The sequence below is a fragment of the Sabethes cyaneus genome, chromosome 1, assembly GCF_943734655.1.
Source record: "Sabethes cyaneus chromosome 1, idSabCyanKW18_F2, whole genome shotgun sequence".
In the NCBI taxonomy this organism is placed as follows: Eukaryota; Metazoa; Arthropoda; class Insecta; order Diptera; family Culicidae; genus Sabethes; species Sabethes cyaneus.
In genome coordinates, this window is record NC_071353.1 from 6,617,575 (window position 1) to 6,642,420 (window position 24,846).

A 24,846-nucleotide genomic window follows, 5' to 3' on the forward strand; every position below is an offset into this window, starting at 1 on the left:
TTTGATGCACTTTCCCAAACAGCTGGTTTAAAACAATGCTTAATCGAATGAGCACTCATAGGTTATTAACTATTTTTCATAAAAATGTAGGAAATTTGCTAATTTTTATTCAAAAAACATCAAAACCACTGTTTCTCCACTTGTATGTAATTAGGCCGAAAAAATAGAAGCAATCGTTTACGTGTATCCGCTTTCGATGAATGATTTGGAAAACAAGCAATTAAGTTCACGCTTACTTATTCTAGAAATGAAACAACTGTTAATACTCAATCACAGAAAAATTCTTCTTCTTCAGCTAAAAATTCATCATGTTGTTAGTTCCATCCTAAACAAACTGAGGTCATCATTTACACTACTACAAAAGTGCGAGGCAGAGGCGCCAAGAACGTTTCTAGCATTTTGAGTAAAAATCCATACTAAATTAATGGATCATTGAAGATAGGTAGTTTTTGAGTAACAACCGCTAGCTTTTGGCGCTAGTGTATATGGACGATTTAATGTACACTAGCGCCAGAAGCAAGCTGTTGTCACTGCAAAACTAGTTATCTTCAATGATCCATTATACTGCCGGTATGTAGGCAGCGCTTGAAAAACACCGATAGATTAACACCATCTGATTCCCTCCTTTTGGTCTGCTGTTGAAGTACAGCAATCCACCGAATAGGCCCTTGGGAGGTCCTGTTTCGTAATCGGAATTTCTTAGGTTTCTTCAAATAGATCTAGCACAAGTGTTTTATTGATATTTGGAATACCATAATGAACATAACATAGTCAATAATTTAAACATAGTTATATACTGAATCAATATAATATGACTCCAAACCCTCAATATTATATGGCTTAAAATGACTCAAATTGGCATTATTTTTAGTTGGTATCGTCATATTGAAATGATTTTAACGTCATTTACTTTTCGCCATTGGCGAATTTCAATAAATCGTTTCTAAGCGCATCGCGAGAACCAGTCATGCAGTTGTTTCTCAACGAAAATCCATTCTGTTTTCACTATTCAACTGAAAATTAATTGTTTTTCGATAAAAAAAATAAATGATAAATGAATTTCCAAACTAGAACAAGACACAAACGATGCCTCTGGGGGTGGCGAAAACTGGGTTTTGGGGGTCGAAAACTGGTGCCTCAACATGCATCACAAATTTTACATTTAAAACGACTTTTTCAAATATTGGGGATTAAGTTTTTTGCTGAAAACGTAGCAAATATGTTTCTGTTTAATGCAGACTGAACAAATCTCATCGATATGGAACTGTATGACAATGAATCTCGGTTTTCTTGCTTGCTGCCTGAAAAAGTGACGATTTTCGATGTCGTTACCCTATTTGTTTGTATAATTTGCGTGTAGTTTTTCTGATTTTAGTTTTGTGTATTTTGTCTCATGAAATTACAATGTTTTATATATTACTAGCTGAGTGCCCGATCTTACACGGGGCCTTTTTCTCGCCCAGCCACATACGCATCTGCCAACGTAACGCAAATTGCCATAATACAAGAAACAAAACCCTTTTTGTTCATTTCGACGTCGCTCCCTTTATGTCAGTTTGTTCCTTATGTCCCTTAGGCTGTTTTTTTTTCGAAAATCCCTGTAAACATAGAAAAATAAAAGCCTATTTCCTTATTTTGTCCCTCTCTCCTTATTAGGGATAACCCCACTTTTATCAACCACCTTAGGCCTATTGTCATTTATTCACTTTTATATACTTCAATTTGGCCTTCCTCTCTTGTCTTGAGGCCATCCTTCTTTTGTCTTCCAGCTATTTACACATCTGATTTCGTTTCAGAAATTCCCCTAATTCAAGAAATAAAGCTTATTTTCCTTATTTGGACGTTATTCGCCCCTTGTTAGCTATCCTTCCTTCTTCCCTTTTGTTTCCCAGCCAGTTAAACATCCATTTTTTACATCAACGGTGCGCGCTATGTCCGAAGGTACTTATTAGTTAACTTACATGCACCTCAGATTTTTCTTCATAGGATGTTAGTATTAATCAAAACAATTATTTTAGAGAAGGTCTTAAAATATTCTATCTTGGGTTTTTTGAAAAATTCAATTTTCAAAGTTATTTAGGGGTCATCCCCTCTCAAAAGATCAGATCCGTTGTAATCGACCACCTCCGATTTCAATCAAATTCGGTATAATTGCCTATTCCGACCCTACATTTAATTTCTCTAAGTTTTGTATGGATTGAATAATCCCCCTTGCAGTGACATGCAGTAAAAATGAGTATTTTCGAAAATCTGGGAAAAATGGAGAAGCGTCACTGCAAGGAGGATTGATCAACCCGTACATAACTTTGGAAAAATGAACGTGAGGTCGGAATAAGCAATTATACCAAATTTGGTTGAAATCGGATGTGGCCAACTACAACGGATATGATCACTTGAGAGGGAATGACCCCTAAATAACCTTGAAAATTGAATTTTTCAAAAAACCCAAAATAGAATATTTTAAGACCTGCTCTAAATTAATTGTTTTGATTAATACTAACATCCTGTGAAGAGAAATCTGAGGTGCATGTAAGTTAAATAATAAGTGCCTTCAGACACAGCGTGCAGTGCAGCACGGTTTCCTGCTTGATAGATCTGTTTGCACTTTGCACTAATTTGCTGGAGTTTACATCTATACTGACTTGAAAGCCGCTTTCGATCGAATTGAATCTCTTACCTCGGTGCTTCGTGTGAAACTGGGTAGTAGTGTTTCATCGGTGTTTACCAATAAATCTGGAGTCCCTCATGGAAGCAACATGGGACGAACCTCTGCTTTTCTTGCTATTCTTTAACTATGTTACGTTGCTGCTGGGAGTTGGCTGCAAATTAGTGTACGCCGACGATCTTCAGTTGTTCGCTTCGATAGGAAATATAGACGACTGCCGCCGCTTGCAAGATTTGCTTGATTTATTGTAAACGGAACTGGCTCATTGTAAGCGTAGCCAAATGTCCAATGGCATGAAAGAGACAAATGGCTTAACATGTTTTAAGTTTTGAATGTACTGTCACTTTTATTATATCCCGGTTGCCAGTTTTTGCAACATTTTAATCTATAGCAGTATGAAATATGGGTAATTTTTACCTAAATCGTTCATTAACTCGCTCTGTATAGAAGATACGTGTTTAGTTTCTTCTGCAAAAGTGTGTGTTTTTAAGAGATGCAAATGTGTGCAGAACATTATTTTTCCCGAAATCACATAGTTTGAAAGCTATACTGAAAAAACTGATTTTTGGGGGTCTGGCATGAAAGACGCTTAATATCTCGAAAACTGTGATACTCAGAGGAAAACTGCTTTTAGCAAAATGCTTCAAAATAAGATTATCTACAACTTTTTCGAACATATTATAGCTCTATACCATCAAATAAGAAAGTTAAATTTTGCAGCGCCACCTGTGTTTGAGTTCCGAACAAATACTAACCACCAGTCGTTGCATCTATTGATATACACGAATTCTTTCGAAGACGCCATATTGAAAAACACTATGAAAAGTTATTAAAAAAGTTCACGATTCCGAGCAATCAAACCACGGTGCGTTGTTGAGAAACGTGGTCTGGTAAAGAGCGGGTCAGTCGCACATTCATGAAATTCTAAATTTCGAAACTGTGAAATTTGTACGCAACAGCACACGTGATAGCAATGAGTAAAAATGTACCAGCTACTTGAAATAAATGTTATCCTTGCGAAGCCATAGCTTTTTCAGTATATTTTCTTCCCGTGTTAAAAATCCCTGACTTCAAATTAAATTCCCTGATATTCCCTGACTTTTCCAGGTAATGAAACGAATTTCCCTGACATTTCCAGGTTTTCCCTGTTTTTCCAGGTAATCGACGCTTCTAGTCTCACAGCTAATTTCACAACTGCTATCGGCCCTAAAAGGCAAGCAAAGTGCCTGTGTCGTTTTCGTATCATTTCTGCTAATTTTTAAATTCTGTTTAACCCTTTTTGAGACTTTTATTTTTTCACTATCTTTGTTTGATTTGCAGTTTTGTACTACACTAGAATCTTTTTCTACGTCCATTCATTTTACATGATTTCGTTTTACGTCCAAAACTTGAATTAACGTCCTCTTTTTTTACGACCGATTTTTTTACGTTCCGCCAATAGTGATCGTATAATGAGATTTGAGTGTATTTCATGTTTCATTTTTTTTCTGTTATCTTTATTTTTTGCCATTTTTCGGTCCTTTTGTTTGTTTTGATTCATTATTGCCTTATTTTTGCATTCTTGAATCATCATTTTGCATTTCGCCCATTCTTCAATCATCTCTTTCGCTTACTTTTCTGGTCAAGGGTTTTGTTGTTTCTTTATTTTTGCATTTCTTCATAAATTTTGTGTCATTTTCACATCATTTTTGCATTTTTTCTTCAAAAACCACTATCCCTCCACTGGCCTACTTTGTTTTGTATAGCATATATATCTTCGAAGGTTCCGGAAAATAAACCCATTATTTTCATTCGGTAACGGAACAGTCATTTTAGATCGCTACCGAGTTTAACGCCAATTAACCCATATAACTTCGTAAGGATTATTCCTAATATAAAAATAAAATTCAATCTAAGCTTCCTCTCTCGCTGTACCCAACAACAAGGTTCACAGCATTCGACATCGCGCTTGCACACATTGATTGATGTTCCATCCGCTTCACCAGTCAGCTCCAGCTATAACCACTTAACAACGTAAATTCTAACCTCAATCGCGCAGCGCAGTGCGAAACCTGATGGACTTCCTCGTCGTCCTCTTCCTCCACCACCGCCACTACTATACCTACCGGCAGGGCATAGTCAGTTTCGCACATATCACCGCAGCTAGGCACACAGATGCTCCAGAAAGTCCTTTCGTACGTCAGTCAATCCGTCAGAGCCGTCGCGACCGCGGACAGCAGAGCTCCCGCTTGTTTTCAATATTGGATTTGGTCGGCTGGGGCTGTGATCGAGCGCACAGAATGGGCTTTGGTTTAATTAGCGTTGAACCGAAACTAACAGCTGAATGTGATTCGATAAAAATCGGGTGACAGCTCCGCGGCGAAAAGAGACACATACCTACCGAAGGAGAAAGAGAAAGGCAGTGCTGCAATCGGCCGAGAGCCCCGTTGTGCGGTTCCGAAAAATTTAAATTAAACCGGGAGTGGTGATTGACGTGTGAGATATGAGGAAAAATTGGAAGCGAGTCAAGTCAAGTCAAACGCTATAAAAGGATTACTGACTTGAAACCCATACACATACACATACACAATAGGCACTGCGCGGCTTGTTATCGCTCGAGCGATGATTGATTTCTGTCGTTTCCCTGGGCAACGACCAGCAAGCAAGCGGAGGCGCGCGGGTTGCGTTGTTGATCGGTCGATCACACAGCCAAACGGAACGGGAACAGTACAAGTGTTGCGACATGTACATCGATAATGGAACGATCATCATCGCGATCGCATGGCGCGACGGATTTCCAGTGCATTTTTTCGCGTGTTGCGGCGTCTGTTGTTTCGAGAGCAATTTTCGAACCACCTCGTTCGGATAGGATCGGATCGTGATTGCATTTCTAAGCTTGTCCAGCCGGTCGAAGAAAGTTCATCTTTAATTTATCTCTGGTGGTTTACATTCCTCCAGCATGCCTTACACAACTCCCGCGGCGGCGGCACTGGACACCGAACGCGCCTCTGAACCGGGTCGGTCGGTGGCTCGCAATTATATCTCGTTGATGTGATAAAATTATACTTTTCCTCATCGTTTGCTGCACACTTCTAATTCGACTTTCCTGCTCGGTGGTGGTGGCTCTCGCGGACAATTATCCGAGCCTTCGTCGCTGCCGCTGGAGAGTGCAACTGCAACAGATGTAATAATACCTGAATCGAGACTCGATCGAATGTATCATGCTGCAGCACCGTCCGAGCAGACCGAGAAAGGAGAGCTGCGGAGGAGCCCCCCCGTCGAGATCGATTGCAGTGCGAGCTTCAGCAGAAGCATAACCGGGCTGACCACAATCCACAGGTCGGTTACAAACTGCACAGTCTCTCGCACGCGGGGCAATAAATTTAGTATTTTTGTAAAAATCATTTTCTGCCAGCTCGGGCAGAACGGGACAGAGTCGGCTGCCCGACGAGAATAGCAGATTCCAATCGGCGGATGAGGAAAGATGCGATCTGGCCAACCGACCCTGTAACTCCGGTAACCGAACGGGAGGTTATTTTATACATTTGTAAAATATCGATTTTCGTTTCTCTCCCGCTCACCTGTGTCCATCTTTTTTTTTTGTAGTTTCTCGCGCGTATGCCCAACGCGGACCTGAACGGAATCGATGATTTATCCAAGAGCCCTCGCCTCCAGCGTGCGCTCTCCCCTGCCCAACTATTAGTGGAATCGATTGCGATCGGTTCATTTCATGAAAAATCATAAATAATGGAAGATATAATGCAATGTAATATAGCGAGTGCGCGCACGGTCTTCCATTTCTGGTCCGTCGACGTCGTCGCCATCGTCGTCGCCGCTGCAGCAGAGCGTACTTAGAGGAATGTCGGTTGTGTCGCTTCCTTTCAGTGGTGCATTGTTTGCATGGTAGGTGGCAGCATGGAACCTTTCTTAAGGAACACGGGGGAGTATGGAGGGGTTGGAGTTACCCTAGCAAAACAGCGCTACACAACCACACTGTGGCAATAATGTTATTGATCTAAAAGTGGCTCTTTAATATCGGTCCGAAGTGGATAGTCGTGATTTTGTTATTACAGTTCCCGATTTAGGCGGGAGCCAGCAGCGACGACGGTGAGCGTGAGTTCCACAGCGAACGACCCAGGAGGATGTGAGGGTGCAAGAAATCGTTGCTAAATTTTGCGAAATCAAAATATGACTTTGGAGGCTCCACTCGGGTTTCGTTTCGTGAAATTGTTTTGCCAGCTCGGGGATGGAAACTTCGGAGCTGAATAGTAAAATTTTGAATTTATATAGAAGTCCTAAGTTTTTGAAGAGAAATTGTGAAAAACATGCAAAGGGAAAGTCGCTAGTCAAAGCACAGTTTGGCAGCTGATCATCGGGCCATTGCTCAAATGCTGGAATGATCAATGAAACAATTTTCATGTGATTAAAACAACAAACTATCGGTAACTTTCGTTTTGCTTCCCATACCGTGGCACAATCCCAGTGGATCGCGGCCGGGCAATCGACTAGGACCCTCGATAGCAGCCAAAACGAATCTACTCCAGTTGTCTGATCCCATCCATCACGCGACCAAAGTGGCCAAGTTGACCCGCCAGTTCAGCGCAGATTAGCTAGGGCTCGGCAATAAATTTTTCGCTGCTTGTCTACGATTTCTAAACCGTGCTCCGTAATAACAAACAAACGTAACAAAACAAAAAAAGCAGCAACAACAACGCAAGAACCACCGGCGCGGCCGGCGTGCCGATCTGCACTTTGAGATCTGAAAGGGGAGCACACAAAATGGCAAAATTAATTCCCGCTCAGACCCGGGCAAAACGATCCGCCGAGAAGTTGCAATCAATTCCAGCTCATCAGCCTGCGCGAAGCCGAAGAAGCCGAACCGAAAACATGCAACCCCGAGTCAGTGTCTTCCATTTTGACTTTTCCACACGACGACGAACGACGTCGACGACGATCGACGGGACGAAAGAGTTTGGTTTAATTTTAGTAAGTGAGTGGCCTTATTAATTTCCACCTCTGACTCCGATACCGGGATCCGCAAAGAGATCGGCGTTCTGGTCTTGGCCGTCGGTTCCCGTTCACCGGGGGTTTGCGAGCCAGAATTCGAACTGCGGCACATCGCATGATGATGATGATGATGATGATGGCTGTCTGGTCTGGAAGTTGCAACGCGCGGCACTGATCGGGGCCACCAGATCCGAACGACGAGCGGTTCGGGACGGTGTCTCGGGGACGGTGGCAGCAGCCATTTCGGTGCAGAGCAAAATTTCGCTTTATGCAACTATATTTTATATTTCATCTCTTTATTCCTGCCCTGCTGAGCTTCTGGCGAAGAAAAATATAAAAACTTACTGCAGAAACGGTTCGTGCTTTATTTTAGTTGCACAAGAAAAGGGACCGAGTGAGAATTAAAAGCACCTCTTTACACGAAAAGTTTAATTCACACAATTTTTCAACCAATATGGACGGACCACGGAGGAAACAGTTGTTGCTGCTGCTTACCGGCTCCCAGCCCAGCAAATAACATCTGTTGGATGCGCTGAGAACGGAATCAGCCAGTGTGGGCCAGTGCGGTTTGCAAGGGATTGTGGTCTGCCTGGCAATTAAAGGAAAACCGTGATTAGCCTTCGCCAGAAGTGGATTCGATAGTGAGTTAGAATTTTTACTTAGTGTTTCAAATGATCGTGTAACAAGCACTGACGTGCCCAGGGTCGGGCAATTTCTAATATTTTATTGAAAAAATTTCCATGAGAACACCGCTCTTGAGGTACAGCTGAAAAACTCGGTTTTCCTGAATTTCTTGATACAAAAATATGTATCTCATGAACCAAACAACGCAGTTAGATTTTTTATCTGTCAGCCCATGCACATGACTACTAACCTGCTGACAGTGTTTGTCTTTCTCAGTTATCAACCCTTCATTAATTCGCAGTACTCGCTCGACTAACCGGTCAGTCAGTCTTCTGACCCTTAACTGATAATTTAAATCTCAAAATTGATTTTTTTTAAACAGCCTGCTTTTTAAAATCAACTAAAATTAGTTAAAACTTCAAAGCAATGTTTATGTTTATTGTAATTTCGACAGTTCAAAATGAATGAATAATTCACATTTGGTTCCATTCAACTATTGTCGAGAATAATTTTAATGTAGAGAACAATACGGAAGTGTTTCGTTCGAATCGTTGGTTATCTGTACTAGAAACAGTTAATAATGAGCAGTATATTGCATCAATTCAGGCGTGCTGCATAAATTCAATATGATTTCTAACCACTGAATCTATATATATAATAGCGAGCGTGAGTTTGTATGTTCCACCATAACTCCAGAGCGCCTTGACCGATCTCCACCGAATTTGGCACACATGTTCCTTGATATAAGGGAATCAGCACTGGAGGATTGATAAGAAGGGGGGAGGCCATAACTCCTAAATGCCTGGACAGTTCTTCACCAAATTTGTCATACATGTTCCTTGACATAAGGGAATCAGCAGAGATGAGTGGGGAGGGTGGGGAATCATAACCGGGGGAGGCCATTACTCCAAAATGCCTGGACAGTTCTTCATCAAACTTGTCATACATGTTCCTTGACAAAGGAGAAACAGCACTGGGGGTTAACAAAAAGCAGGGAGGAGGTTCCCTAATAGGAAGGGGGAGTGTCGCCAATAGAGGGGGAAACCTTGACCGTTCTTTATCAGACTTAGCACACATGTTCCTTGACATCTGGGAATCTGCACCTTGGTTGACAAAGAGAGGGAAGCTAATAAGGGGTGTGGGGAGACCATAACTCTGAAACGCCTTGACTGTTCAGAACTGAAGGGGTTCATAACAGGGTGAGGCTCCGAAATGTTTGCACGGTTCTCCCATAAGTGACGGTGGGACAAGAAGGGGGGAGTAACGCCCACATGACTGTAACCATTTATTCGTACAACAGAAAAAATCGGAATCAAAGTTACCCGTATAAAAAGTTTTCGATCATCAGTGTAAAGTGTTGTTGACCGACTCTATTTGAGTTACAGGAGCAATCATTCAAACAGTGTGGAGTTGATCTGAAAACACCATGTATTTCTCATGGTCAGCTTTATATGGCATGTTTCAGATTTCAGAATAGGATGCAATACTAAATTAATAAATAAATAAAAAGCTGTGTTCAGAAAAGTACAATAAAAAAACTATTAATTTCCTATGGGTGGGATGGGCATTGTTAAAAGCAGAAGGTGCAATTAGGAAAAAATGTCTCTTTCTTCATAGGTTTTATAGAGATTTCCATAAAGAAAACAGATGCGCAAGGTGCCGGCTAGACAAAAAGGAGGAAGCTGACAAATGGGGAGGGACGTCCAAAAGAGGAACGAGCGTTATATTTTTGCATTATAAGCATTTCGGTTACAATAACTGAGGTACAAGTGGCTGTGAGAAAAAGGCGCCCCGAGTAAGATCGGGCACACAGCTAGTTTACAATAGAATTAAGTCTTTATCAGGCAAGGTAAACCGCTTTAGGAAATAAAGTCTTTAAGAGAAAAGCGGGAGAGAAAAGGACAAAATGCGGTAGCCGAAAAATGGAAAAACAATAACCGCGAAACTTTTGCTCTTTTAATCTCTTTTAAAGAGGAACACAACAGAGGCAAGAACGGAACCTAAAAAAAATTGAGATGAAAACGAAGGACAAATGGGTGCGAATGGACAGGAAGAACAATGCCACAGAAAAGGAGGAAAGACAAGTCATAATAAGAGGAAGAACGGAACACATGAAAACGAAAAAAAGATATAAAAAGAGTTGAAAGGATTAAAAGACGTGAACAGGGACCAGTAAAAAAAAGTGGACAGATAAAAAAAGGGACAGAGAATGGCAAAAGTAAGACAGGAAAAGAGAAAAACGGGGGAAAAGGAAAGAAAAATACGAAAAACTGTGCAGAAAACCAGGACTAAAAAGTGCGAAAACGGGACGGAAAGAACGGAACAGAGAAAAAGGACACAGCGTGCATAAAAAACGGTAAAACGAGGGAGCTGAGAACGGAGAGCTAGGTCAATAGAGGGAACAGAAAAAGAAAAAAACGGACAGAAAAGTGGGAAAACGATAAAGAGAGAAAACGGGACAAGAGGAGACGGAACGGAACAGATAGCAAGAGAAACCAAAACGGAAAAGAAGAATAGCGAGGGGTAAAAAATCAATAAAAGAAATGAGAAAAAACGAGAGAACGAACAATCATATAAAACCAGAAAGACGGACAAAAAACGGGAGTTAAAAAAATAAAACCGAGGAGCAAAGAGGAAAAAAACAAAAACAGAATAAAAACACAGAATCCAAAAGACGGAAACGGCGCAGACAAAGATGACAAACGAGAAAGAAAAGTGTTAAAAAAAGGTATACGTAAACTGGAAACGAAAAAAAGAAGAAAAGGGAAGACTGGAAAGAGGAAAGAAAATAACAATAAATGAATAAAAGGACTGCAAATAACAAAAACTAAAACAGGAAACGAAGAAAAACGGAAGCAGGAATGCAACAAGAAATACCTGGCCGAAAAGAAGGAAAACGAGAAAAAGAGAAAGAACAAAAACAAAGAAAACCAGAAGATGTAAAACCGGAACAGTAAGTGGAAAAGAGCACTGAAAAAGAGGAAAGGCAGAACATAAAACAAGTAAATGTAGGAATAAGACGAAAAATGTGAATTTTAATGTTAAGTAAAACTTTAGGTCCAATTTTAGGTCCATATCCGGTTTGCAGTAAAATTTCAAGATAAAATTAATCCAAATTCAAGTTTAATTAAATGTCCCACGTCAAATTCGATTCTCGGTGCAATTGCAAGCCCGATTTTAAGTCCAAGTTCAGACCTAGTTTATATCTTATTTGTAAGTTTAATTTTAGGTCAAATGTAAACTCAGATTTCGAGTCCAATTTCCAGTCCAATATCACTTGTAATTCCAAGTCCAATCTCAAGCCCATTTTATATCCAATTTATGTCCAATTTTAAGTTCAGTTTCGATACTAATTTGAAATACAATTTTGGGTCAAGTTTCAACTTCAATTTCGAATAAAAACTTCATTAAACGGGCATCAAAGTCATCCTACAATGACTCCCGTTTTTCCAGGCCAAAACATTCTTCTGAATGCCCCACCTATTGTTTGTGTCTGGACGCGCTAGTGGAATCTTAAAATATAGAAAATTGAACCGAATCTAACAATTGAAAACATCTAAAGTGGAAAATGAATTATCCTGATAAAGTATAACACATATTGAAAGATCAGTGAAAGCTGGTCATCCGAATTTATAACATTTTTTCAGTTTTCCCCGTATTCACGTAGCGGCCTGTGTCAACATGTTGGTGGCCAACTTTGGCATATCGTGATAAACATATGTTTGGTCTTGTCGACAAGCTGTAAAAAAAATATTGCAGCATTGACCAAAACCAAAGACTTGCAGTGTAGAAACGTACAGTTAATAAAGACTTCCCCCCATCGAAAACATCAGCCAAACCTAATTACATAATTATAGGAAACGGTTATCGTCAGAACACGGCCCAACAATCTGAACTCGTTTCGTTTCTTAAAATTTGCAGTCACACTGTAACGCCGGCCGTAGTTTTGAGTTAACAGTACAATAGGTCTCTGCAGAGACTGCTGCAACCACATGGCGACCGTGATGCGCGGTTCCTCCTACTTGGAACGCAGCACTGCACCGCACCGCACCGCGACGACGAGATCGTGCCAGATTCACACCTTTTAACAATTCAATTCCCTCCGGCCGTCGGTTGGCTGGCCCGGTCGTCCCCGTACGGCGGCCACAAACCGGACCGGCGAACCGCAAATAGGGGCCTTTTAGCGAGATTGCATTTTTATTATGCACTTGTTTTTTGTCCTCCTCTCTCTCTGTCTGTCGCTCCCTTGAGCTACGGAAGCAGAAACAATGGAAGAGCCCCCAAATAGTTTTAATAAGATTTTTATTGATATTGATACGGACGGGACTTACACCGTGCAGTGGGCATATTTGCAAATTGCAGCTTCATTTCCATATAATGGCAAGCCACGGCCAGTCGGTCCGGGACGCGAACGAAGGAAACGATTTTTATTCGCGCTTCACTTACCCGGTACGGTTGCTTCTGTTTTTCTGTTCAGAGCCTTCGTGTTTTTTCCGGTCATTTTTGTGTACCGAAACCACCACCGAAACAACGGCGTTGAATTTTGTGTGCGTCTCATGTTTTTCGAAAAAGGGTTTATCCTGCTTGCCACGAAAGTTAGTCGTTTGTAGCACCAAATCTTCAGCCGATCTTCGGGCAGGAGAACGAATGATTCTCAGGGCGGAGGAAGAACAAACTTTTCGTCTCATTAAAATTCCTCGGTTGGTGAAATACAAATTCAACGTGTTTTTTTGTTTCGTTTTCTTTCGTTCGGGTGCAGTGGTCTTTGCGCGCGTTTTCCGAGGGGTACAACGTACAACTGAGTTTGGGCTGCAGCATTCTTCCGGCTTAACAGCTTGCTTGCTAGGATGATCCGACGGGCTTCAACTGGATTTGTCAGCCGAAGCCGAGAGCTTACCGTGGCAGCAGAGCAGTCGATCGGCATACGAATCGAAGACTCAAAGCGGGCTACTTGGATTGTCACTCACAGAGGTAAAGCGATGTCTTCCATTCAGTGACGCGGTTCGCTTTTGGGGTTGAAAATATTTCAAATTTTTCTCCCCAGAACCGGGATCGGGTTTTAATTTTGTATGGCGACTCGCGTCCGCACCGAAATGTGCACACCGTCAAACGAAAGTGGGAAAAATGCTCATTAAAATTCCTCGCGAATTCAGTGTGCCGAACCGAGCTCAGCGATAGCGGTTGACGTGTGTTCTGTCGCAAAATACCTTTACGATTCGGTTTGTTGTTGTTTAACTTGTGTGTTATTGGGATGGTAGGGAAACGAGGAAAGCGGCTACATGCTGACGAAATATTTCTAATTGATCGGTTTCCCGGGAGTTGTTGGTTGCTGGTCGGCGCGCTTGAGTTCGGTCTAATGGGTAATTGAAGTCAATTACCGAAGGTGGGTTCGATTAGGCTGCGGCAGCGGTGTCAGTCAACTCTGTTGATGCAGTTTCAGTTCTATGGGCTGACAGTCTATGCGCGCACTGCGAACCATGCTGCTCGATTTCCATGGGAACATAAAATACCCCGAACGGAGAGCCTCATCGAATGTCAATAGGATAGTTCTGTTGACGTCGTCGCTAACCGATTGCGCAAAGAAACTGCCATTCGGGTCCTCAAATCACTTTCTCCACTGCCAAAAGGTGGCGGAATTTGCATGGTTTACCGCGTGTACAAATTCGAGCTGTCAGTCGCGGCGAAGACGCAACAATGGCGTGACAAAATCGCACAACGAATCCAATTATGCAGATAAATGTGTATAATTTTACGACCAGAGATTTGGAATTCGGCTATATTTGGGGAAAAAAATTACAATAAAAATCTCATCTGTTCCCAGTACCATCTACTGTTCATGTTGGCTCATCCGCGAGCCAACGAATTCAAGACGGGCGGCGAAAAAATGAACGACCAACGCCAACAGCCACTTTTGATTTATCACCAAAGAATGAGACGCGAAAATCTCGCACCGAATTTCAAACCGGTTTGTGACTCGTCTTCAGTCTTGGTCAGCGGCGATTCGCGCCATATAGTAAAATCGGCATCGGCCACGATGATGCAGCTTAGAGAGGCTCCGGTTTGAGAGATGTTGACTGACCTAACTGACACACTTTCGGCTTTGATCTTATCAGCGAAGGCAAGCGATTTGTTCATTCGGCCGCCATCATGCCATCGAAGCAGGCGCGTTGCGAAATATGCATCAAATGGCGAAAAAGATCATTTCAAATCAAACGTCATTCGGCTGTATATGTGGTGCACCACAAACGAAAGACGGAAAATTTTCAACCGGAACCATTAGTTGGGGTGGCCCTTCATCTTGCAATGAGACTTAGCCTCTCAATTAGAGGTACATTTAGGACTTTCCCCCCGGTTGAAATCTCAATCGTTTCCCATCACACCTGGTCGAGAGGGCAACATCATCGATCGACGGCAGTCGAAGATCGAACTGCAGTGGCATCAACGGCAGCAATTAGACGATGGATTGATGTTGAGCTAATTATTACCACTATTTCCGCCACTTTATTGCCTCTTTCGTCCGCGATTGACTCTGCGGAGGAGCAATGTGTACACATACATATTTTTTATTGCGCCACAACACCGTTTTCCATTACCATTTTTCAATCCCAGCCCCGGTAAGACGCGTGTGAAAAAAGACTTGCGGTGAGTGCAGGCGAAAAGAGAAGCTGCCACCGCAAAACTGCATGCGCTAGACCGCATAAACAAGCAGATGATCGAGAAATATAACAGTAGGCTGCGAGATTAGCGTAGGATCAGCAAGAAGCTACGAAGTATTAAGATACCGAGTGGCATATTGAGTGGAAAATGCGAGCCTACACCTATTCTCAAGCTGTGCCCAAGTCGGTACGGCTCAGCTGGCTCAACGTAGGGTTTCTTGACGTGCCTCGCGGGGGCCTGATGCCACCTTCCGCCAGGAAGGAGAAGGTGGCACTACTGCGCAATCCGATTTGGAAGTGCACATCAACCGCAGACGACTAGATCTGCCAAGCTGCCGAGCGATACTTATTTGAAAAATGATAGCTTTTCGCCTCCTCGTGCCTTCGCCTACGGATCATTTCTTTATTTCGCACAAAATTAACAGTGTTTCCAGAGCAATTACAAGCGATTCACGACTTTTGCCTCGTTCATTACGACGACCGGAGCTTTGATTTGCCTTTTGTGGCAGGCAGGCGCGCGTGAGACATCCGAAACCGGGCTTGGCGCTACGCTTTTGCCATGGAAAGCGCTATGAATATTCAGCTTGTTTCGTTCTTCGACTTAGACACCGACCGACGAGATGCAGCTTCTACCGACTGGTTCGGTGCACAACCGTATCAGATTTAGAGACTCTTTTGACGCTATCAATCCCGCCAGTAGTACCTAGTGCCGTGCAGCGCAGCGCAGTGCATCGAAGCGCTTAAGCTTCTCCGGCTGCAGCTGCATGCAAATCCTCCGTACATCATTCCGTTGCATCGCGTCAGCGTGGTATGCCGGTGAAGTTCAAGTTCTTTTGCTGCGCGCCAGGAAGCCCAAAAACGGCAGCAGTCTGGTGGGATCTGCCGCAGAATGTTGTTAGTTGCGTTGTAACGATCATCAACCAACGATGGTGGTAGCGTGCATGCAATTTTAATATGCAAGCTTGGCTGCACGAGGAAACGGCATTTTTCTTGTGGGTTCAACGTTATTTTTATTCACTCAAACACTCGCACACATCAGATACGAGGAAGGTAGAAGCGTATTAATTACAGAAATTTAATAGAAAATATGATACTTTTATGTGTGCTTCGCTGGAGCAAAAGCTGTTACTAAACACCGGAGGGCCCAAGCGCGAGGGGTTTCGAAATTGCTGCAAGCATTTGATGATGAGCCCATCGTCAGGTCAAAACGATCGAGATCGAGATCACGAACGATCGATTGTCGAGCTGCAGAGTGCAGTGCAGCAGATGCAACAGCGTTTATCGGTGCGGTTGTGCTTGTGCTTTGCGAATAGTAGCATCGGGAGCAGCAGCTGAACACGCCTCATCACTCATTCCGATCCGCAATTTGGAGGTGCAGTGAATACGTAATGATCCTTACCGGATCGTGAGAACCTTCTGCCGCAAACCAGAAAAAGAAGAAGCATAATTGGTTAATTCGATGCGTTGGCAGCGCGGCTTGCAATCGGAAGCAATCGAACATATGTTTTGCAACTATGGTCCTCAACGAAATCTTTCGCCCGAAGGAACTAGCTGTGCACACAGCGCGCGCAGGTGGTTGTCGCTTTCGATCATAAATATTCATAGCCGCAGCACCCCAGCCCGACAGGCAACCCAGCGGCGGTTCCTTTCCTGGACAGGATCGTGGCCAACCGCGTTGGGTTCAAAGGTGAGATGCAGATTCGTGACTGCCACCACCACAACGACCAGCAATTCGTCGAGAAATTGCAACGAAATCAAGAAGAAGAAAATACCATCGCACACTTCCGAGAACAACCACAATGTTAAAGCTCATCAAACCCCGTTCAGTCTGCAATCGGAATCGGTGTGCCGTTGTTTCGCTTAGCCTCAGCTTCAAAATCTTCTGTTTAATTAAGAAAAATGTGCGGCGAAACTGCAAAGAAATGCCAATTCTCCGGTTGACCACCTTCCCGGCATTAAATCTGCTACGAGCAAACAATTCCGTCACCAAAGAGCGAACCAGCGAAACAGATCTCGCGCGCATTAATTAAAATTCCTTCCCCGCGGTTTTGTTGGACCCTGCGCGCGTCGCGGTTACATTAGCATAAGCCAATAGCATCACCGGTCCCGGGGCCTTTGGGAACCTCCGAATCCTCAGGGAGAAACAAACAAACGAAAAAAGAAAAACTTCTGCTTCCTCTTCCTGCGCACGTCGTTGTCGTCATCGCTGCCGTCGTCGTCAACCGCGGTGCGGTCTTATCGGAATCTTTCGATCTGTGCAGATTTCGGTTTCTTTATCTGTTGTTGAATGTTGACGGTGCTTTTCCTTCTGCAAAATTCCCCCCACCACCCCTCTTTAGTTCTCCGGTACCAGGTTAATTTTGGAGCATAAATTAACCGGTTGGAATCTATCTGCCGGTGCTCATCTTAAGTGGACACTTTCTTTGTTGTGGTTGAGTTTGACTTTTCGTCACCCATCATAATCAAACTCTTTTGTTTTGTCCTTTTGGTTCTTGTCAAGGTCCTTCTAATAATAATTGGTCTTAATTACCAGTATTTGCTGATTCATATAGCTGATATTGCTGGATAGACTGTTAGCTTCATATACAATTTAAAACTTTCAATCGTTGAAAATTGTAGTTTTTTTGCTTAACGCAAAGCAGCTATTTGTTAACAAGAATTTTAAGCTTTCTGTAAAGAATAATCGGTGTAAAACTTTTTATCTGGGAAGTAATAATTACTGCAACGATTCCACTGACTGTAGCAGCAGCTGGCCAAGGTTCAAGTGACCTAGTGTATAGTGAAAAAATTGCGGAAATGTAATCTAAAATTATACATTGCCAGAACAACATGGATTTGTCCCACCAAAATCCACTTGATGAAGGTTCAAAATACGCCTCCCTTCACATTTTAAATCCTGAAAGGTCTCTAAATACCTTGCAACATATTAAGGTAAGTGTTCTTCAGTTGTCAAGTTGAAAAAACTTTCTCGTATTCCATCCCTCCGTTTGAACTTTGCTGGAGAGAGGTCATTAAGCTAGCCTTGCATCATTACAAGTCGGCGCTGAGCAAGCAAAACAACATCGTTGTTGGCAAGGTTACGGTCGGTCATTTAGTTGCTCCATTATTAGAGCAGGAGGATCTCAGGTCAGGGTCTACTGTCAATAACACTTCACAGCTTGCTAGGATCTCGTCCGCGCGGCAATGAGAAACAGTAGCGACGACGATAGCATGCACTTGGTCTGCTACATGAAGCTATCATGCAATGCCCTGCACGAAAATATCTTGTACCTACGTGCGGCGTTCCGCTGGGATAGAGTAGGTTATTTGCGGTTCTTTACGCCTTTGTGAACTGATATTTTCGTTGTTTCAATTAAGCATTTGTCAATTTCTGGCGGAAAGAATGTCTTACAGTTTCTGAAAAGCCATAGTTTGGAAAGTGTTGGTTGGATCCACTTGTTGGATCGGATTGCTTGAGGAGCAATCCGCTACAGGCGAACCGGTCGCCTATATTGCCCACTGGGTTCTGCAGAAGTCTCCCGTGGGACCTGACCGACACTATCGCGCGAGGCTTGTTTTAATGAACCAGCTAAGGGTGGCATTAGTTGAGAGTCCTCTTACAGTTTGGCAATAGACCTTTAGGCGATGACTTCAAGACTTTGTAGCCGTCCACAGAAGATCACAATACAGTTATACCTCGATAGTACCTACCCTCGTTAGTACGTACCCTCGACAGCACGTACCCTCTAAGCAAAACAAAGCAAAGCCTAGATGCTATATTCCGTTGTCGAAACTTGACCTTCTGTTTTTATACGACAGACTTCGCAGCCAGCTGTTAGACTGCAGGACAATTGCAGGGCCAGTTGCTACGATCCTATTGACTCTAACAGCCTCTCCCAGTCCAGATTCGAACATACGACGACTGTCTTATTATGCCAGCATCATACCTCGAAGCCAACTGGGAGGCAAACTGTTTTGTACATTATTGAAAAACCATATTTTAAATTCCAAAACCTAGAATAGTAGATCTTTCATATTTTTATAGAAAAATAAGAACGTATTTCAAAAATTTTATCACGGTGGCACACACTAGATACAATCCACAGAGAAGCGAACTTTGTACTTCCTTTGTGTTTAAAATAGCGACAGACCACTTATCCGGCCGAAGGTTCGATTCCCATGGATGCTGCGCGGTTGTGTTCGGTCTGTGATTGTTTCAAATGCGGAGGCGCAGCAGCCTTCCAGAACTGTCGACCCGCGCGTGATTACAAATCGTACACTGAAGTTGAGTTGAAACACTGGGGCTGACACCGTTGTCGCTCACCTTATTCTGTCGGACACGATTCTCCACCCCGAGACACCTCTACACCGCGTAGTGGTGAAATATTGGCCATCAAATTATAGACCTCTTAGTAGGTACTAAAGATTAATCTGTTTTGCATTTGATTGCTTTAACATCTGCATAAGGCTGCTGCCGCTCCGTACTGGTTGTACAACCAGAAGCAGACTCCCGCCCGTTCGGGAGGGTGCAGCGAAGGTGGTGATTATGATGGCTGCGTACCATTTTGTAATTGTACTTTTTTACAATGCAAGCCAGGCTAGAGCTGGGCGAGGAAAAATAACATTCCCAACCACACAAACCTCTTGCTACAGTTTCCGATCCACTCAACGGGCAGCAAAACAAACAGCTGAAGCTTACCACACGCGCTGAGAACTGAGAAGGGTCTCGTCTTGAGAGCTTCTCGAGTTTTTTTTTCTTTCATTTCAAATATTTTGGTGGAAAATGATTCTCATTCTTTACTCTCGGTGGATGCAAAGTAGGCTGGCAGCAAGAATAACAACACCGGTCAAAAATAATGAGAACGTCATCGAGTGGGAAGCTTAAGAGAAGTAGTACTTACCTTCGGATGGGTTGAAATTATATCAAGTAGGACTTGATCTGCTGCTTAATCAGCTCGTGTCTGCCATGCCGATTCTGAAGGAATCTCAAGCAAAAAAAAAGTTCTTTCAAATACTACTTCAATTTTTTTTTCTTCATTCAATTTCAACCTTCAATACGTGGCCTTTTCCGTGGGAACCATGCCTGAAAATAAACAAGCGAAGTAAAGAGAAAAAAAAATTAATTATGTTACCATAAATGTCACAACACACACAACATGGTTAGAAAATATTTTCATCATCACCTTGCCAGCTTTGGCAGTGCCAAGCTTGGATCGAAATCGCCGTTGGATTAGATGCCACACTTCTTCAATTATATTAGAGGACGGATGGTCGATTGCATCGCCGCAAACCGGCATCATCGGGAATCGTGAGCCAGTGATTCTGCCAGTGCCAAATTGGACGACAAGGCGAGATCGCAACATAGTTGGCGGTGAGATTTACGCAGCGGGTGGCGCTTTGTTCGGTTGACGTTTCGAAGTTATTGGCAGATATTCTGGTGCCCATGGTCTCGAGTTGGCTTGAATTTCGGCAGTCGAATCAAAGCAAACGACGACGACGATGGGAAGTAACGGAAATCCCATGCAGAAGCCACTTGTGCCGATGATGAATAATGAATTAAACGTACTTAATCGAGCATTCACTCGTGTTTCTTTCTCTGTTTCCCTTCCGTCGTGTGAACTTGACGATTTCCCTCTCCCTCTCTTTCTGAAAGGCGACGACGATCATTCCACCGGTCATAAATTCGCACCATCATCGTCATCGTCTTCAACGCCATCGTTTCGGTTGGAGTCCGGGTGAAAATAGAGAGCATTTTAGGAGAGGGGGAAATTGTTATTGTTACACTTTCAATGGATGCCAACCGGCCAAGCAAGCGAGCAAGCACCAGTCACTCAGTCGTCAGTCAGTGTATGAATAACAAATGAGGTAGCCGCGAGCTTCTGGATTTGGGTCTTTATTCAATTCGGTGGTGATGATGGTGTGGTCATTGGGGGTCAGTGACTGACGGACACTTTTTGATTCTAACCTATAGTTTTCTCACAGTCAACCAGCAGCCGCGCGCGATGACCGGTTCGGGTGGATCAACGCCTGTGGAAGGCGTGAATTAATTCCTCAGGTGAAATCTAAACCACGAATGATCTCCTCGCCGGGAATGAAGCTGACGGAGATTGCTCAAGCTTTTAAATAAATCAACAAATTGACGAACAAGCGAGTGATAAAAATCTTGTTTTCCTGCTTTTCAGCTCCGCGCGTCGATGAATCAGTGACAGAGTGTGAGGTGTGCGGTATTTACGTTTCGGTTCGGACCTCGATCGACACCCGTTGGAGGTGACGATCGAATCCACAGGGCACACAGTGTGCTCTCGATCATACAAATTCATTCATAATTCGATCGGTACAGTGGTTGGCAGAAGACCTAATAATTCGGGGTTCAGAGGGGGGAGGCCAAAATGGTCACTATCTCGAATCGCACGTGTTGTCAGCTAAACCAGACGACGAAACGTAATTTCTAAGTCAACCGTCCCGTGGATGAATTCTTTTTTATGTCTTGTTTTGTGATCTTTTAATGCCTAACCTTCCACATTCGGATGTCCCTCGCGTCCGGCGTGTCATCAGCTGCGAGACATTAGAAATTTACATTTTTTTTCGTTCCAGCGACTGTTCGGAGAATGTAATTCAATTTAAACATAATGTCGCCGGTCGTTCAGTTCTGTTTAGTCTCTTATTATTGCTAAACAGTTCGTCACAATAATAAAATAAACCACGCCACAAGAAATAGGAAAGCGAATGACCACAAAGCAGCAACAAAACTATTTATTAACGATATTAAAGCAAGTCAGGAATGGTTCCGCTTATCATCGCGGTGATTCTGAGACCTAATTTATTGACGCTTGTTTTTTGTTCTGTTGTTGGACGCTAGTCGGTCCGAACGCAGTAGGCTTGTCGAGCAAAAGACGGGACAAACTGTTGACAGACTTCCAGCTAGCACAAGTCGTTCGCGTTCGTTCGTTCAACGGTCACTCCGTTTTTTTTTCTTTTTTCGTCGAAAAAATTTAGAATATTTTTAGACGACAACCTAAGCTACGTGGGTGGGCTAATTTATACTAGATTCGGGTTCGCGTTAATTAGAGGCGGTTCTTTAACCCTACTATCAACAGACTTGTCTTATTTTCTGTTGAATTCAACATTAATCAGTGTTTTTTTTTCGAACTTTCAGAAATCGTTTACCCTGATCCTACAGGCGTTGGATATGTACAACGAGTCCTATTCAAGTGAGTATTTAATTCGCCCGTCTGTCGGCACGAAACCACACCAAAACTTTTCCCCTCTGCGACTGCTACTGCCGCGAAGTGAGCACATTTTCCCACACCTCAATCGACTTCTGGACCAGCCAATGCCGGCGTCAATTCACCCGGCACGATTTTTCACCTTCGACAGGCAAAGTGTGAACCTCGAACCGAGCACGACCCGTCGAAGAACAGTGGTTCATATTTGTATGACCGCCGATCGCCATCCACCGAACGGAGCAGGGTGCGAAAAACACATGCTCCCGTTTCGCGCGATCCTTTACACGGTGCCACCGGATCGTGAAAAATTGTAACCTCTTTCCCTACCGGGCGCAAGTAATCCATCACCGGTTTCGACTGCACGCGAGCGAATCTCAGCGCGCCCATACTCTCGGTCGACCCGGAACCCGGCAACTGGAACGGATCGGGTAGTTCTGCGCGTAGTTGCCCTAGGTAGCACCGGCTTGCAGCTCCCGAAAGCTGGCGACCGTTAACTGAAAAATTAGCATAACGATCTCGTCTTGCGCGCGCTCCGTTTCGGGCAAAGCCTCTAATTTGTATCCTCCCGACTCGACTGGTTTCTGCCAAACGATGCTAATTAAAAAACTGTCTTAACTAGAGTCGAGTTTTCGTTTTTTTCCTCTCTCCTCCACAGTATCCGACCGGCTGATCGAGGAGACATCATTCTCCGGCGTTATCCTACCCTCGCACGAATGGAATACATTAGATCACACGGGGAAGAACGCCCGGATCACCTATCGGTAAGTTCCACTGTTTAAGCCGGTAAACCCATTTCATAATCGTTGTTTTTTTTTACAAAATCCACTCCAGGGTTCGGGTGCAGTGTGCGGACAACTACTACAACACGACCTGTACGACGTTCTGCCGGCCCCGGAATGACCAATTCGGCCACTATACCTGCGGCGAGCAGGGCAACAAGGTGTGCCTACCGGGCTGGCAGGGCGCCAACTGTGAGAAAGGTAAGCTAATTCAGAGTATTCGCCCGCACTGAGACAGAAAACAAAACCCAACTGTCTACTGTGATCGATCAGCATTTCGTCCAAGACCTCAGCAGTGACCTATGAAAAGAGAAAGCCTCACGCTCGATCAAACATTTTACCTCTTGATTGATCTCTGGATAACGATTTGAGCTCGATGTTGTTTTTTCGACGTTTATTTCACTAATTTCCTAATTTTATTGCACCTCGCCTCAGCCCACACAGATTGAAAAAAAAATTCAAAAAACAACTCCACGCTCGTGTGAGTCCATTTTTGCGTAATACAAATCTTCTTGTGGAGGGTCATCCACGATTCACGCGACGCTCTGCGGCGCTGCTCATGTTGACCTCTTTAGGATAGATTACGATAGACACCTTCCTCTAACTAACGAAGCTTTCTCTTTTTGTTTGTTTGCTTCCCTGTTTTTTCAGCAATCTGCAAGCCAGGATGCGACCAAATTCACGGCAAATGCGACCAGCCCGGGGGATGCGAGTAAGTATTTCTTGAGTTGATTTCTTTCGCGTTTTTTTAATTAACCCGGAAGCACAGAATCGACCTGACGACCATTAGACGATTGTTAACATCCCCTTGGAAGCTGTGGGAAGGCCAAGGTAGAAGGAACGTCCGAGGGTGCGGGGGGATGAACCACGACGACACTGCAACTCCGCCCTTTGCTGTGCCGTGCAGACCAATCACAGCAGCCCGTGTGTTTTGGTCCCCGGTAGCCAACCGAACAATCGCCCGCTATGTTTATCCATTTTAATACAGCAACTAAACAGCAACGGCACTTGGAGGAAAAACATAAACTATTCAGTCGTGATCTGGAGCGCTATTGGAAAATATTTTCCCGCTTCTGGTTCGTTACCCGCGCGCAGTCACTCGGCGCTGAACCTAATTAGCTCTTTCTTCTATTTTACGATCACGTTGCACCCAGATATTTGCATTCGTCTGTTTTTTTTGCGCTTCTATTTTCCCCGAACCGTGTCGTCGTTTCGGATTCGCACAAACCCGCTCGGCCTGGGGGGAGAAAATCCGTGACTTGGCCCCTCCCGCTTGTCAGGAAGGCTAGCTAAATAGTTTCCTCCGATGGCGGCACAAAGCCGAACATACATTGTGAGCTAACAGTACATATATTAGTCGAAAACAAATAGCATTGTGAAGTTACATGCCGTTTGATGTTTCGGCATTCGGTAGTAGTTGGAGTGTGTATTTTATTCTCCTGCTGGCAGGACGATAAAGAACAGTTGTGAAGGCTGGCGCGAGAGAGCGCACGAGTTGCAGACGACAACGTTGGCTAATTTATCACGATTCGGTAATGAGGGCGCAAACAATAGTGACTTAGTTGGAGCAAACGGTACATCAGCCCACGAAAGGGATGATTTTGTGAAGCTTAGCAGTTTAGACACGACAATCATGTCGTCCAATGGTTCTTGAACCTTTTACTGATAATATACAGGCACAACAACCAAAAAACAATTTCCCTAATATTTGCTAAAACTTTTCAAGTTCAAAAACAGACACTGATGAAGCATGCAAGTCGTAGACGAAATACGTAGCTGTCGCGAATAAAATTAATAGTGTAATTCAATCATGAGTTTTTCTCTGATTTCAACCTTCGCATTTCACTAAGACGCTCAAAACACTTCAGTCTAACACTAAATCCTTGTTCAAGCCCAAACTCCAAATCCATCTTTAGATCCAATCCTGCTGT

At 43.5% G+C, this 24,846-nt stretch overlaps 1 protein-coding gene across 1 annotated transcript in view; it reads left to right on the forward strand.

Moving 5' to 3' along the window:
* Nucleotides 1-24,846, forward strand: part of LOC128735838 (protein serrate) — a 139,230-nt gene that overhangs the window by 57,327 nt on the left and 57,057 nt on the right. The window contains exons 4-7 of the mRNA XM_053830324.1: nucleotides 22,067-22,121; nucleotides 22,792-22,897; nucleotides 22,968-23,116; nucleotides 23,567-23,627. Of these exons, the coding sequence (XP_053686299.1) occupies nucleotides 22,067-22,121; nucleotides 22,792-22,897; nucleotides 22,968-23,116; nucleotides 23,567-23,627 (371 nt within the window). The remainder of the gene's footprint in view (nucleotides 1-22,066; nucleotides 22,122-22,791; nucleotides 22,898-22,967; nucleotides 23,117-23,566; nucleotides 23,628-24,846) is intronic.